Below are 16,473 nucleotides of genomic sequence, written 5' to 3'. Positions count from 1 at the left end.
TGAGGCCAGACACAACATAATCCAATTATATTTAACATCCAACTTTTGTGTTTGGGAGCTGATGGCTCAGACGGGGTGAAAGTCATTCATCGCCACTGATCTGACTGTTTTTCACTTTCTCTGTCGATGTTTAACATGTGCCGGGGTGTTCGGGACAGCCGGTGAGTGAGTAGACTTGAAACCGCAGCGTTTTTATTGAGGCGGCTGCAGTTTCCTCCCAGACCACAAGGGGGCGTCAGCTGTCAGAGGAAAGAGCGAACGGGAGTCTGACTCAACACTTTGCACAAGTGATGTCACTGCCAGCCAATGGGAGTGTATGGAGCTGGTGCTTTGCTGTGTTAGAATGGATGGTGGAGGGAGGCGGAGGGGAGGCATTTACAAATTTATGAGGAGAATCAAGCAAAGAAACTGGGAAGAAGACGGGGGTGAGATGGTGATGCAGTGAAAATTAATAATGGCAAGTGGCAGGTAAACATCTGTGTACATTTCTGGCCAATGTAGATAAAAACACTGCAGATAGAAAACAGAGGCCACAAAGTGAGGCACTGTGTCAGGAAGCCTATTCAGAGGCTTCCTGGCAACAACGTGTTCCCATGCGATGCAAAGAAAGAATATTGAGCCAAGCCAGTGGGCACTGAACCCTGCAGACGCTGTTACTCAGTGAATAAAGAGCACAGTGACAAGGAAACTGAATAAAGCAAGGTTGAATCAAGATGAGGTAAAGACTGCACTGTGCTGCAGGGCGTATTGATTGGCGAAGCTTTCTTTCCTCCTATCATCTTGTGGTCGACGTGCCCCCCCGCTGTCGCCCTTCTGCTGCTCTCTGACCTGCTCCTCTGGCGGCTGAGTTTAAAATACGTGAAACGAAGGGTTGAAGCGTACAGTGATCCAGCTGTTACTTCCTGGAACCAGTATTGGCATGAATCAATATTAGCCACAGATCTTTTTTCTCTGTGCTGTCTGGAGTCCTGTTGCCAGGCAACATTAACATAACAGACTTTTTGTCAGGACGTAGTGTGAATTGTTGGGGGCCTTGGTAGATCTCCAGGGCATTTTTTGGGAGGGAGGGACGGTGTGTATTACCATTTATATTAACATTCTTGAAAATTCATTTGGCCAGAGTGTATTAGAGATGAGCCTTCCACATATCAGTGTAATGTTGTCATTAAAATGAGTCTGTGCCTGAGAAACACAAAGCCGATGTATTACTGGGGATCAACTTTTGCGTAGACGGGTCGTTTACAAATTCCAATTTAACAAAAGTAAAAACCCATTATTAAATCAAATGTGCTGCTAACTATGACCTTGGTCTCACTGCAGTTTGGTATAATAGGCCGGTGGAGTAGGAGTAGTTAAGCGCATTCAATGATGTTTATCACGTGTAGACTCTGGTGTTCATCATGAGAAACAGCGTTGTACTTAAAAAGCAGAGTATATTTCTACATATTTATTTAATAGGTAGTGTTATAGTGTTGGCAGTGGTTTATTGTGACTGATTATTGTCGGTGCTCATACAAATATTGAGACATGTTTTTGTGTATTGATTGACATTGAGGTTGATTAAGTGTCTTATTATGACACACATATACATTAACTGAAAATGCATAGCAGTAGGTCTGTCAGGTCTGATTAGGCGTCTTTGTTTTCAGCACCACTCAGTGGTCAGAGTAATAGTTGCAGCCTTTTTCACCCATGACCCTAAAATATTCTGATGTAGATGCTGATGTTCAGTCGAGTCGAATGTTTTTATTATAAAGCAAACCTGATGAAGTCTGAAGCAATACGTGTTAGTTGCAGTTGCACAACATGGACTCATGAATATTATCAATGCAAGCGTCAGTGTGCTGTCATTTATCTTTGTTTTAATTCTTAATTATTACTCTCGTCCTGCTCTCGTCCGGTGTTGACTTTGTATTTCAGATGTAACAGCTTTAATTTATAGTCTTTATTCTTATTACTTTCAAATTGATTTTGATTTGATTTTTAACATCAGGGGAGGAGTAGAACTTTGAGATTACTGAATTACTTTCAGCTAAAGAAAAAAGAGAAAGAAATACACTCTCTGTATATTAGTGTGACCCAAAAATAGACATCCTAACCCACACTCACGATGCAAATTAGCTCTTGGGAAAGTTCTGAAAATTTCAAGGCTTTGAGGGTACGAAGTGTACACGAGCTCGGCAGACTTTAAAGACCCACCGTGGGCCTCTAGCCTCATAACTCACATCTCTTCAAGTCTGTCTGCCAGCATAAAAGTGTGAAGGTTGAAAAAAAGATGAAGTGTTGGAGAGAGAGAGAAGGGGAGAGAAGAAGAGGGGAGGTGCACAGGGAGAGACTGGGAATTAAATGTGAGAGGGAGTAAGATATGCACATCAACAAGAGAAATGGTTGAGCCCAGTAGAAAGAGAGCAAGAAAAGAGCGGCGAGAAAAACAGTACATAATGTTTACTAAAGCACATGTATTAGTGGTATATTCTACGAATATTTCAATGCTTCATTAATCCATATTTGTCACATTAAAAACAGACACACAAAGTTAGTGACGAGCGTGTGAACATAGTTGAGGAACCGGAGCTAAAAGAAAAGTGGATATTAGACTTACTCTCATCAAGATGACAGGAACACAGCTCCTAATGAAGCTAAATAAGCAACGGTGAACATGTTTGTCATATTAAGGTAATAATATGTCAGATGTTGTGTTTATAGCTTGTTTCATGGCCCCCAAGTGGCTTAAAAAGTCAAGTAACATAGATTTGATTAGCAGCTTCTCTTCCTAACATCGTATTTTGTCTTCGTTCCAAAGCCACAAAGACCCATGTGACAAAATGTGTGATGGAAGTTTGGAAAGGTTTTCATGTTTTCTGCTCCAGCCTCTTGGAGGAGTTTGCAGAGTGATATTAAATTAAAGAACTTGGGATCCCAGGCGAAATTCAAGGCTAATGTGAACTCTTATGGGAAATTATTCCTGACATTATGTTAGCAGTAAATTAGCAATGGCATAAAATAATTAGAGAAAATTTCTGAATTTAGCAACTTCAGTGGTAAGCATCAATTAAGGAGCTATGGCCCTGCACACAGGATGAACACAGAACTTTCTACAAACCAAGATTTGTTTCATCGTAAAGATCAATACTACGCACAGAGAAACTGGATTTCTTAAAGAAAACATCAAGTAACCTTCTCTCATAAAATGGTTCAGCACAAGAATAAAGCAACTTGTGTATAATGCTGTAGTTTCAAACAAAAAAAATGTCAACACAAGCTCCAACTCAGTTTCTAAGTAACTGCCAAACTGCCGTTTCCAAGATAAACAACAAACCCTGAGTCCTGCCCACACCTGTCTCTCACTGCCACCTCTGCCACAAAACACATAAAATATCTGTAGATTGAATGTGATTAATTTCTGCTTCAGCGCTGAGCTCACTGCTGAGAACCGAGGAGACTGAAAAGTGAGATGCATAGGAAGAGTCTGAGTCAGAGATCTATTCCAGGAGATGTTCTGTAACACGATCTGTGCTGTGTGTCTGCAGTTATGCTCTCACCCTCCTTCCAGCTCTGAACGATGTGAGACTCTGTCTTTGCTCTGTTGTCTACCTGTCGACAGCACACGCTCTGTGACGCACACACTGTCCAGGCTGTTCAGCCTCTTCATTCACTCACTGGATACCGCATGTGCACAGTAAATTTACATTACACACCCACATGCAGTGGCACATGGCCGTCACAGCCGTTCGTATACGCACACGCAGGGGCACACGTTGCCACGGTCCTGCAAAGACCTGACACCAGATCAAAAGCAGGAGAGGAAGTTTGTATCAGTAACAGATGAGTCTGTTTCACATCTCAGTGTCATGTTGCTTTGCAGTTTGCTGATGAGAAATTCCTTTTATTGGCTTCCTGGCTCCTCGGCCTTGTTATGAATTAATCAGGGGCTTTTGATGCATGGGAGCCACAGGCTTGTTTACAGAGATGCCTTGGCTAAAAGGAAACGCTTGAATATGATGTGTGTGTAAATGATGCTTCAGTGTGATTTCTGCTTGTGTGTTGATGCGGTAAAATCCGACTGTCTATCAGGTTGTAAAAAATGTTACTGATATTTAACTAGTTTCATAAGAATTTCATTTTTGTTGATGTACTACATGCAAACTGCGTACTTGTTTACTTGAGTCATTCAGCTTTTAAATCTATTTTAGGTCACTGCACCACAACCACACTGGCTGACTTTAATTTCCTTATTGTCTTATTGCCTGAATAAAACTAGCTGCAGACAAAAAAAAAGTTTTTCCCTTTGCTCTGTAAACAGCCTCAGTTCTTCATGACATGATTCCACGAGATGTGGGAAACCTTCCTTTGAGATTCTGAAAATGAATGAAGAAAATGAAGATTTCATTTCTGTTCTGTGTATAACTACTGGATGCTTCCAGTCGTCCCTTTGCTGATGCTCTGCTGTGAACTCGCCTCCTTCCCTTCCCTCGGCTCCTTCTCCTCTCATTGTGTGTTGCTTTGATCTCAACAGATGTGTTTAATCATTTGCTGACACGTTAGTTCCTGTTGGAGCAGCCATCATGCCTCTTCCCACTCTTTCGTCAGTTTTTTTTTTCACAGTCCCTCCCTCAGTACCTCTCTGTTGTCTTCACTTCCTCTGTCACCTTTTTTTTTCTCCATTTACTTTTCACATGCGTCTCAGCACATGGCCCGTACAGGTGCAGCATACTGATTGCATGTGATTTATGCGTGTTCTCCACTTGCGGCCACATGTATGAATGCATGTAGCAGGGCTGTGCTAAGTGGTAAAGCTTTCATGGGCCATGTGTTGGTGATGCTAATCCCTGACACACGCTGGTCATTAGCTCCAGGGAGGCACAAGGTCAGCAGCAGCAACAAGGACACATCGAGGAGTCTAACTGATGCTTCTGAGAGTTTTAAGCAGTGGAAATAGTATCCAGCAGTTTAAAGACATTTTGATGGGTTATACAGAAGATGTACTCATATATGTATATGTGTATATATATGTCTGTCTGGAGTGAGGATGTAGCTCGATGTTTTAATACCTCAACAGCTGCCACTCAGTGCACTGGGCATGAAACGCGAAATCCATCTCCTCATCCACCGTCTGGATTTGTTCCTGCGGTGCCCACTGTGAGTTGTTGACAGGTTTGGAGACAGTCAGACGGTGCTCATCGGGAGGTCTGGCTTGTGCCCTTGTCGATGGCTGTTTAGTCCAGAGGCTAGAGAGCAGGAGGGCACAGGTGGCAAACAGGATTGCTGGAAAAGTGATGGCAGGAGGTGCTGGAGGGAGAGAAGTGGAGTCAGGGAGGGTCAGACTGAGGTGGGAGTTCTCTCTGTACTGGGAGTGTCACAATAATCCATTTATGTGGACATAAGAATGTGTCTTTACAGAGAGAAGACTGGGGATTTTCATCATTTTCATTTTCATCTTCTTTTCTCTGCAAACAAAATCTCGAGACACGTCAGGGCAATAAGAGCTAAAGGTGAAAATGCATCTGTGAAGCATCTTATCATCTTCGCTTCCTGTCACATTACCACCGGGTGCTGCTGCAGCGTGTACCTGACACAGTCAGTCCACCATGTTCTTGTTATTTTCTCTCGCTTTCCGTCTCTCGCCTTCTCACCTCACTTCTCCCTCTGTTCACAGTTTTCCTCTCTGTTTTTCTCTGCAGCTGTCTCTAATTTATATGTTCCTGCCCCCCCCTCAACCCCACCCACCCTACCTCCACCTGCTCTTTTATGCCTTTGTCTTTATTTTGTTTATTGAAATTGAAAACTAACAAACCCTTCATCCTTGTCACTTCTCTGCATCTCCCGTTAAAGCTCATTATTTTTTTCTTCTTGACTCTTTCTTTCTTACCTCTGTCTGCTGTGGGCTGCGCTCTGTGCCCTTTTCTATCTGCTTAATTAATCTGTTTATTTTGTTATCTGGAAATCAGTAATTTCTTCTATACACACTGTCCAAATCAAATAAGGGAAGAGGGTGAAATAAAGGCTGAGAAAGCTGTGGAGGGTTGAATTATTATGTTGCTGCTGCTCACGGCTTTACACACCTGAACGCTTTGTTGACTTCAAGTCTATAAAACAAAAGTATGTTGCAGAGCTGAAGCTATTAATCAATAAATGTATTAGTCGCTCAAAAGAGAAATAATTATTCTCATAACTGATTAATCATTTAAGTTAATATTCTATGGTTCCATCTGCTCAGATAAAAGAAATTTGTGCTTTTCCTTTTTGTGAATTTATTATCTTTGGGTTTTCGACTGTTGGTTGGACAAAACAAGCATCTAACATTTCATAGGCCAAATGATTAATTGGAAAAATAATCAGCAGATTAGTTGTAGCCCAGTGCTGTATGTAGCACACGTCACTGGTATTTTATTTTGTCACCTCTGTTGGTCCTGGGAAAGTTTGCTGACTTGACTCTTTTTCAGCTCTGCTCCTGCTTTACATTCATGGAGTGAAACGCCTGAAGCTGCTCAGCATAATCGCTGCGTTTTACTGCCTGAATTAGCATCACTAACATTTCCACTGGAACAACTGCGGGTTGAGTGCGGCCAGTTATTTTTAAAGGGAAGGCACTGATATCTTCAAATGTCTTGGTTTGTTCAACCATCAGTCCAAAAACAAAAGATATTTAATTTACACTGATTAACAGGGAAAAGCAACAAAAGCTCACTGAAGCTTTGACATTTTTGTTTGACAAATGACTTAAAAAATTCACGATTATGGAAAATTGTGGTCAGTTAAATTTCTGAGATTAACTGACTGCTTGTTTTAGCACTAAAACAACATCTTCCAGTGTTTTCCTGGAACAACTGTTCGTGCTGTAGGTTATAATATTTGTAAAATGCTGAATATGCCGATAAATATTGACACACAGTCTTTTCCTTTATTGTAAGTGTCTCTGTCGTCTGTTGATTCACACTTACATTCCCCTCTTCACTTCCTCTCCTCATTATTCTGACCTTGTTTGGTTTCTATTAGTTTGCCCTCCCTCTCCACACACACACACACACACACACACACACCCCACCACCATTATCACACCCTCGGTCTTAACATTAGGCTGAATCCCAATCACAGAGGAGGTGCTAATAATAAAGCTGCCAAGATGTGTGTCTAGTTTCTGTGTGTGCGTGGTGCATGTTTGTTTGTGTGTGCTGCGTGTGTGACAGAGTGTGTCTGATTGTGATGGATGAGGGGCAGTGTGGCTTCCAGCAAATGCAGCCTGTCTGTCTGATAGTGCATCTGTCTGTCTGTCTGTGCTGTGTGTTTGTGTGTGTGTGTGTGTCTTAGTGTGCAGTTCTGTGTGTTTGTAGTAAGTGTGTGTTTTGAATTTCCAAATAGATTATGTGCTAGACTTTAGACAGTCGGAGGAATTTGGTCTTCTGCCCATAGGGAGAGTCCAGACAGGCTTAAAATTAAGATCCTGAGCATTAAGAGCTTATTGAAATGGCAGCGGAACCGCTAAATTATGCAGTGTGGTATTTTCAGAAAGTGTTGCTAACTATGTTCATGAAATAATCTGTATTAATAATTGTCTTTCCTTTGTTTGCCGAACATATTTCTATTGGCAATAAAAAAAATAAAAAAAACCCTCAGAGAGTAGAGAGGGGCACTTCAGCGCATCAGTAGATTGTCAGTGTCGGGGAGGTAAATAGTTTTATGATTTCACTGAGGGATGTCACTTTGATGTGTCAGAGATTTACTGTGGGCCCCTTTGTGGTTTTGATTTGGGTGTTGGGCCTGAATCAAGGTTGACTGATACATTCAGCTCCCTGACGTAAATCTCTCTGTGTCTGTCAGAGTTTTTTTGTGTTTGCAGTATTGCCTCTCATGTGGGACTGTTCCTTGTTTCGTTGTCTGTTTGATTGTCTGAGAGTTTCTCTGTGTGTGTGTGTGAGTGTGTGAGAGAGAGAGAGAGTCTGAGAGCGCTGAGCCCTTCAATGACTCATTCAACATTTTCACAAAGTAATGGAGCGAACGGTTTTGGCTTGGCTGACAGAAATAGCATCGAGACAGAATGTGGCAGTGTGGCTGTAAAAGTTTTATTTGTTTGCCGTGTTTTTCCTTCTTGCTTTCGTTCCTTCTGTTGCTCCACACCACTGCCCAGCGTGACAAAAAAAAGTAGAACAAAAATCAACACATCAAAATGTACAGAGAAGAGGACAGGACAGGAGATGTGTTTCCGTCGAGCATTTTGAAGTATACATTAGAAAATGTTGATGGAAAAACTTCCTCAGTTGCACAAAGAATTTGGTTTGATGTGGTTTTTACATTTTGTGCTTATTTTTGTACCAAACATTTAACTCACATGACACATCAGCTGTTTCTGCTTCTAAAGAAAGAAGAAGAAGAAGCTGTCTCCGGCGTCTTCTTGTCCAATTGAAAAAAAAAAAAATTCCTAAAACCAGTTGGGAAAACTGTTTCCATTAGGACCACAGGGCTTTGTGGATAGAATAACTGTCACATTGAAACAGTAACGGAATCGCAATCACAGATTGTTGGAAACTGGAACTAAGTTATAGGCATATATTGTGGATAGAAACATGTGGTCAGGGCTGTCCACAGTTATTTCTGTCTACACTTCTCTTCTGTATCTGTAACTTTTCAGACATCTGTCCCATGTGACTCACAGAGTCTTTTCTCCTCCTTGTTAGCCGCAGCTTTAATCTCTGCTTCCTGTTCTTCTGTTCTTGTTGGGATTGTAATGGGAGCGCGGGATACCTCTCTTCACTTCTGTCTCCTAATCTCTGATGTCAGCGTAATACCTCTAGTGAATCACACACACACTCACACACCTTACGCTACACCACAAACTTAGTTGTCACAGGCTGCTTTGCAGTTGTGGATGAAACAAGGAGCCTTATCATGCTCATCAGAAGCTTTTGCAGGGCTGCAGCAAACCCCTCTGCGCTTCCATTCATGCTTCCTCCCTCTCTGCTCTCCAGCTCGCTGGCCTACATACAGGCATCAGGATCACACACGCACTTTCCCACTCTCTTTTTTTTCTTTTGCTTGCACTGTCTCTTCCTATCACACCATATTCATTTCTCTTCCACTTCTTCTTCTCACCGTCTCTCTTGTCCCCGTTCTTCAGTTTTATTCATCGCAGTCTTGCACATTTTTTTTATGCTCTTCCTCCTCCCCTCCTCTTCCCCGTAAGACTTTATCCACCCTGACAGTGTTAGTGTTTTCTGCTCCACTGCATCTGCTGTTTCAGTAACTTTAACAATTCTGCAGATCATTCTGAGCAGGTTTAACCTGCGTGGTTTGACGTGTTTAGAGTTATAACAAACAGCTACTTATGAGTCTGGAAGTCCCGTTTAGCATGGGAGATTTTGCAAAACGAAATAAATGATAGAGCATAATATGAGGCGATAGACGGTGGATGATAGAGATGACCTTTACTCCTGCTCACTCACTGCTCTGTCTCTCTGCAGCTCTCACCAACTGACAAGAGTTTGGAGTTTGACAGAGACTTTCGCATCAGACACTATGCAGGAGACGTGGTGTAAGTATCTTAAAGTTTTATTTATTCAGGAAGAGCTTTTACTGGTGATTCATCCTCTTTTCCACATTTGTACATTTTTATATCTTCATGCTTCAGAGGTCTGCACTGAAACCAAAGACTTCAGGGGGTAAAAAAAGGTTTGGGTTCAGGAGACGTGGGGGAGCCGCTCATTCACGCTTTCTGACTGGACACTGACCAAATATTTTTTTCATAACCCAGGTTTCAGGTTTCAGCCTGTTGTTTAGCTGTCTGACCCACAGCTTTACTGTTTTGATTCTGCCTCTCTGATCTTATAGTGCTGATTTTGGCCTCAGCAGACAGCTCTTTTTAAAAACCCACAGCACCAAATGGAAGAAATACACGGTTAGACACCAGCTGGTGAACATAGTGGAGCATTTAGCAGCTAAAGAGACAGATATTTCCCTCTGGAGTTGGTAGAAACCAAAAACAAAGCTAATGATGTGTCAGCGTTGTGTTTGCAGCTTCTTTCTCTGCCCTCAAGAGGCCAAAAAAATCAGGTAGTGCAGGTTTACGGACTCAGAACTGTACACAAACTTACTACATATGCACAACCTCATCCCCACACACGCACTGGAGCACACACTCGAACATTAATTGACATCTTCATTGCATGATGTCCCCCCTAAAAATGACAGCACCACTTCTCAGTCCCTGAAGTACTTGGACGCCGTTCAAATGAATAAATCACACATGCTAAGCCCCTAAAAAGTGCTCTCAGGGAAATGTGTTGAGCCCATTTATGCGGGCTAAGTGTCGGCCACCCCAGGGACGGCTCAGGCAGAGGAGCGGGGCCTGGGCAGCAGCCTTGATTGATCCCTGAGCCACTTAGACTAGGCAAGAGGCAGAGACCACCTCACATCTCACAGCATGGAGTACAGCACCTCTGTTATATATATATAGTACATCACGAACAGCACATATTAACTGTGTGTATATTAAACTGCTGATTCAGGGTTAGATTTGGATAAAGGGACTCACACGTAATCATGTAGTCATGACTCTGCTGGTTTAGGAGGCCAAGCAGGACAGAGTGTGCGAACTTAACAAAAGTGTGTGTAGGTGTGTGCGCGTAGATGGATTTACTTTCCTCCCCCTTTTCACAGGTACTCAGTGGTGGGTTTTATTGATAAGAACAAAGACACTCTGTTCCAGGATTTCAAGAGACTGCTCTACAACAGGTGACACACACACACACACACTAATACACACCACTTCAATCACCTCCATACACTCTTCACTGTATGCTTTGCAGCACTTTGATTACATGACACCCTTCTAGAAAGAACAGCACAGGACTAGTACAACTAATCTCTCACTTTTGCTCTTATCCTCCTCCTCTTCTTCTTCTTCTTCTTCTTCTTCTTCTGTCCTCTGGTGTTCTTTCCTCTGGTGAATATAAATGTGAAGTCTGGTAATTCCTGACCTGACTAATGTGCATTTTACAATGCTCTTTAAATAGGTCAAATATTTTGGGATAGAAGCCAAAAAAAGTTTTAACACAGGTGCTAATAATGTGATTTTCTTTTGAGTTGGTGTTTTCTGAGACATTTCTGTGTCGTTTCATCAAAATTAGGTTTCTATCCTGGATTTAAGGGTAGTCATGTTTGTGTAATCCATATAATAAAAGTCTAATTTTATCATTTTATTACTCAGTCATGTAAATATTGTAACCTTTACTAATACAAATCTACTTTTCATGTTTTCCTTGTGTCTGTTCAGTTCCAACCCAGTACTGAAGGGGATGTGGCCCGAGGGCAAACTGAGCATCACCGAGGTCACCAAACGGCCGCTGACGGCTGCCACGCTCTTCAAAAACTCCATGATCTCACTGGTGGAGAACCTGGCCTGCAAGGTGAGGTGCACCCAGTATCCCCACTGAGCCTGGGGATTTAAACCCCACAGAGCTTAAATTCAGTCACTGCCCATTGTTCTTGGAAAGGAATTATGAAAGTGAAAAGGAGGACTTTGGACCACAAATGATACTGAGATGAAATCCAAGGCTGTCATGTTGTTCATGTCGGGTTCTAAATAGACAATAGATAAAAGACATAAAGAATATGGCATCACATAATTAAGTAAACAGATATAGAAAATGTCTTTGGCGCCACACTGCTGCTTCAGAAATAACAATGTAAGAGGAAGCAATGCATCCATCAACAGATCAAAGTCAGCGGACACTGTGATCACTAACGACTTCTTTCTCAGTAGTTGTTTCATTGATAAAATGTTTAGTACAATTTCCCAAAATCCAGAGTGTCTTCAGGTTGCTTGTTTTGGCCAAACAACAGCCTCAAATCCAAATATAATCAATATGTAATTGGAAGGAAAGCAGCAAATTGTCTCAGTTCTGAAGCTGGAGCTGGCACAGGGCTAAAGTTTGCTTTCCTAACCTGTATTTGCTCCCCCAGGTGTTGCTGTGAACAAGGATATATTATTTACCAGTCTTACTGGTTGAGTGTAGATTAACTACATGTTCAGTAGCAGTTAACTCACTGTCACCCCCTGTTGCTCTCTGTAGGAGCCCTACTACGTTCGCTGCATCAAGCCCAACGACGTCAAGTCTCCTCTGCTGTTCGAGCAGGAGCGCTGCCGCCATCAGGTGGAGTACCTCGGCCTGCTGGAGAACGTCCGAGTGCGGCGGGCCGGCTTCGCCTACAGACAGACATACCCCCGCTTCCTTCAGAGGTACCCCACCATTCTCAGCACCTCCTCCTGCCCCTGAAGCTGTGCAGTGGTCAACTATCAAGGATAGTGTATGGGGTGGGGGGTGCTAATCAGTTCTCATCTAATCTAATTTCAGCTAATTAGTTGCAGTTTTCACAGCAGTCATATTATTTTTGTCCCCTGACCTTGATTAAAAGCAGCTTTAAAACACTCAGATTAGATTAGAATTACTGGAGAAAGATGTTGATGTAAAACATTTTGATATGCTGAAAAATTACCCTGTTTAAATGTGGTAATGCAACAAACCACTGTTAGTCAATGACCTGCGTTAATAACTCATGTTTTATTCATGCCCATGCTCAAACGCCTGACGTTACAAGTCTGTTTACATTGCCCGTTAGCACTAATTGACTTGCAAGCAGAGAACTGATACTCAGTTTTTCAGACAAATACCGATGTCAGTATTTGAGAGTAAAAAAAAAAGCTCTTTTTTCTAAAGAATATATCGATAAACACAACACAAAAACCATATAAGGCAGGTTTTATTCATACAAAGAGGCTTTTCAGAGTATGATGGATTTTATACATACAGCTGTGTAAAGTCTCACACACTGAATCTGGATGTTGTGTGTTGCCCTGAGCTCAACACAAAAAAAGAGACAGAGGAGAAGGAGTCTGGGCTGATGTCAGTCAGATCAGGGCTCGGCTTTAGAGACTGGCAGTGGACAGACGTTCGTCCTCAAACGTCACCTCACCGCATGAATTTTCTCACATCTGATAAGACCCGGGAAGCTCCACTCACTTATGGCACTCGCACGCATGCTCATTGTGTAACAGATGAGATCTTAAGCCTGACAGGCTGGTTTTCTTTTTTTTTTTTTTGTGTTAAGTTTTTTTTTTTTTTTTTTTAATAATGCTTGTGGTTACAAGCCCCTAAGGCAATAAACATTTCCACAGAATTTGACCCAAAGAGCATAAGAGCGTAATATTGACACAGAAACATCAACACACACACACACACACACACTTGCACTGCACTAACCAACACTCCCAGATAGTACACAAACAGTGGTTGTAGCCTTGCCCTTATTCCCCAGCTGTCACACTCGCCCACTGCCCTCATAGAAACCATCTTGGTGAATGAAGGATTAGGTAATGAGTCTTTTGCATAACATGCTAACAAGTCATCCAACTCTGTTGCTCCAGTCTCCCTCCCTGATGTGTTTGGACTTGGTATTACATCACAGCGTTGCCTGTCGGTGAGCTGTGAATGATGCGGGAAGAAGTCTCTTAACAAATGCTGCGATCTTTGGATCTTGGAAACCAGAGAGTCGCTGCCGTCTTGGAATCATAATAATCTCCATTGTTCTAAGTTTTTAAATGAAACAATGGTCGAGCTTCTGCTCAAGGATGTTGTGATGAGCATTTTTCACTGCTTTCGGTTCTTTTATAGAACAAATGATCAAAAAAATAATCAACAGATTAATCAGTAATCAAAATAATTTACTTTAAATACATTGAATATGTCTAAATATACAAATAGAAATATATAAAAATAAATATAGTAAACTAAATTCATGGTCATTAAACTGTCATGTTTTTGAAAATGCATGATTCTGGTCCAGTAGCAGCGATGTCCTTTCCTCCTCCTGAGTGTTTCTCAGTCTCCAAACAACCCACTCAAATCACAAGAGTCTTATTTTTGTTGACATGCACATCAGCACTGGAGGGAATTTTAGTACGACAGCTTCATGAGCTGTTTCAGGACAAACTCAGCTCTGGTGACCATTCATCTAGCTGAACATAAAGTTTAAATTCATCAGTGTATTATTGAGTTTAGTCTCAGTTGTATGACTCCTCTGACAGGCTTTCAAAAACCATGAAGTTGATGGTTGAGAAAAAGAAAATAAAGCCTTTAAAGCTTTAACTTTTCTTAGTATCGCACTGAAAAGACTCTTAAGAATGTGATTTGACCACCTACCCATTGTGTTGGGCTGTAGATGCACTGTGTGCAATGATTAATTCTCTTTTCCATGTTCTAAATGATAGAATTTCAATGGCACCATGCCAAGAGCAAAGCCCCTCACTTTCTTAGTAATTAAGATTTATACAGCATCATGCAGGATTCCAGGGCCCATTTTTATTCCTTCTTCAGATGTAATAGAGTCTGAAGGAAGAAATGATTTTTATTCCGTGACAAAGAAATTAAATGGAAGCCATTTTAAACCAGCACATGGGACACACATAAATGATTCAGTTACAAAGAATCTGAGGAATTAGTCTGGATTTTGACTTGTATGATTTCGTCCTCATGGACTAATTGTGATCATTTTGAATTAAATTTCTAAAAAGCAATAAAACCTCAGTAATAAGAGGGCAGAGTCTACAGCCGTGCCAGCAGCTCTGTGAGGGTAAATGCTAAGGTCAGCGTGCTAAAATGCTAACATTTACAAAGCTGTATCCCTATCTATATATACAGTAATCCAGATCCTGCTCCATCTAGATTTTCAGTAACCATTCATTTGGTTTAGCTACACACTGCTGCTGTTCCCATTCAACCACTCTGTCCCTCCTCCAGATACAAGATGATCTCGGAGTTTACGTGGCCAAACCATGACTTGCCATCAGACAAAGATGCGGTGAAGAGGCTCATGCAGGGGTGTGGATTTGACCACGACGTAGCCTACGGCAAAACCAAGGTCTTCATCCGCACACCGCGTACCCTCTTCAGCCTGGAGGAGCAGAGAGCCGAGATGGTCCAACGAATCGTCCTCTTCCTCCAGAAGGTGAGAGTCTCGACTCTTTCAGGGGGTCCCCTGAACTCAGATACTGACGTGACAGCTGGAAACTGTACATCCTCTGTACGTTCTTTCTTTTTTTAACAATATCTTTTTCCTTTCCCTCATTTTGCCTGAAATTTAAATCAATGAACTTAACAAAAATCCTGTTTTTGGTGTTTGACAGTGAAAGAGTCCCTCTTCACAAACATCTGTCATTGTGAATACCACTGATTGCCACTCATCAACAACTATTATCTGACTTGGGCTTGGAACAACATCATGAGGGTGTTGTGGTTTCAAGGCCCGAGTCGTGTTCTCATTGGAATTCACCAGCCCTTGTTCTGCATATGAATAACCTCAGAGACTAGAAAAACTCTGACTCTGAGCACTGAGGTATTTTTGGAGCTGATATAATCTCGTATTATTAGCGTTATTCTCTGTCTCTCTGGGTGAATGTCTCCACCTCTTCTCTCGCTCTGTCTGAGTTTTCACCCACACAGCTCTTGTAAAGTTACGAGATGGGATGAGTGGATCTCACAGTTATAATTGGAGATGTTTCAGAGTTTTGGGCAGTAACATTGATGCTTGCATCTGATTTATTTTACACATAAGTAGAATGCAGATTTATCCTTAAATTATTATTAGGCCGAATTAGGACACTTCACCATGTGAGGAAACATTTCAAAGAGAATGAACTATACAATTAACTCGCTCTACCACTTCCTGTGCATGCACCCGAGTTATTTATTTCTCATTTGTGTGATTCAGATCCAGCTGTGCTGGTCGGCAGTTTCTACTCATGTGTGGTTGGAAGTGGGGAAGGCAACCATATATTTTTTATTTTTTTTTGCTTTGCTGTATCTGGCATCCTAAAACAGTTAAATTAATTAGTGCTAATTAATAAGTTCTTGTTTCTTATCCCAGCTTCTCAAATGTGGGAATTTTCTTTTTTCTGAACACATTGATTTCCTATCTTGTTGCTCTGTGACCAGTACATCTGTGTTTCCTTCAGCTGGGCATGTTTTAAATGACCTGCTATGAATATTGATCTCCGTGTGTGTGTGTCTGTGTCTGCACTCGGTTGTTGGTAAGCTCATCACGCGTCAGTGACTGGATGACACCTTCAGGCGAGAATGCCAGTATCTTGGCGTGATTATGTTTCAGGCGCTGACATGTGTCAGATCAGCGTGCGGAGAGAAACTTTCGTTACTTTGAAAGATGGAGAGATCGGTTTGTAAACGTGGAGTGCTCCTCTCGCTGGCTGTCAAATTAAGGACACTCTACAAATAGACCGTTTGCTTCAAAATGACATCTCTGACTGACAGGCAGGCGGCAACCACGTCAGCCTGTCAACACTGTGTTGGTGTGTGTGTGTATGCAGTTAGTGTGTGCACACTACATACACCATCATGAAGCACTAGATCCTACACCTGCGGGCCATGTGATCAACACCTACATTAGAATCATGGGGCAGATTCCTCC

General features: G+C 41.9%; 1 protein-coding gene across 1 annotated transcript in view; it reads left to right on the top strand.

Moving 5' to 3' along the window:
- myo1d (myosin 1D) overlaps positions 1 to 16,473 on the top strand; it is a 76,717-nt gene that overhangs the window by 21,608 nt on the left and 38,636 nt on the right. Inside the window, exons 12-16 of the mRNA XM_041066972.1 lie at positions 9,456 to 9,526; positions 10,651 to 10,725; positions 11,267 to 11,399; positions 12,066 to 12,232; positions 14,790 to 14,997. Coding sequence (XP_040922906.1) covers positions 9,456 to 9,526; positions 10,651 to 10,725; positions 11,267 to 11,399; positions 12,066 to 12,232; positions 14,790 to 14,997 — 654 coding nt within the window. The remainder of the gene's footprint in view (positions 1 to 9,455; positions 9,527 to 10,650; positions 10,726 to 11,266; positions 11,400 to 12,065; positions 12,233 to 14,789; positions 14,998 to 16,473) is intronic.

Source organism: Toxotes jaculatrix, chromosome 21, assembly GCF_017976425.1.
Source record: "Toxotes jaculatrix isolate fToxJac2 chromosome 21, fToxJac2.pri, whole genome shotgun sequence".
Taxonomy (NCBI): domain Eukaryota; kingdom Metazoa; phylum Chordata; class Actinopteri; family Toxotidae; genus Toxotes; species Toxotes jaculatrix.
The sequence above is the reverse complement of the archived record's forward strand: the minus strand, read 5'-3'. Positions and strand labels throughout refer to the sequence as shown.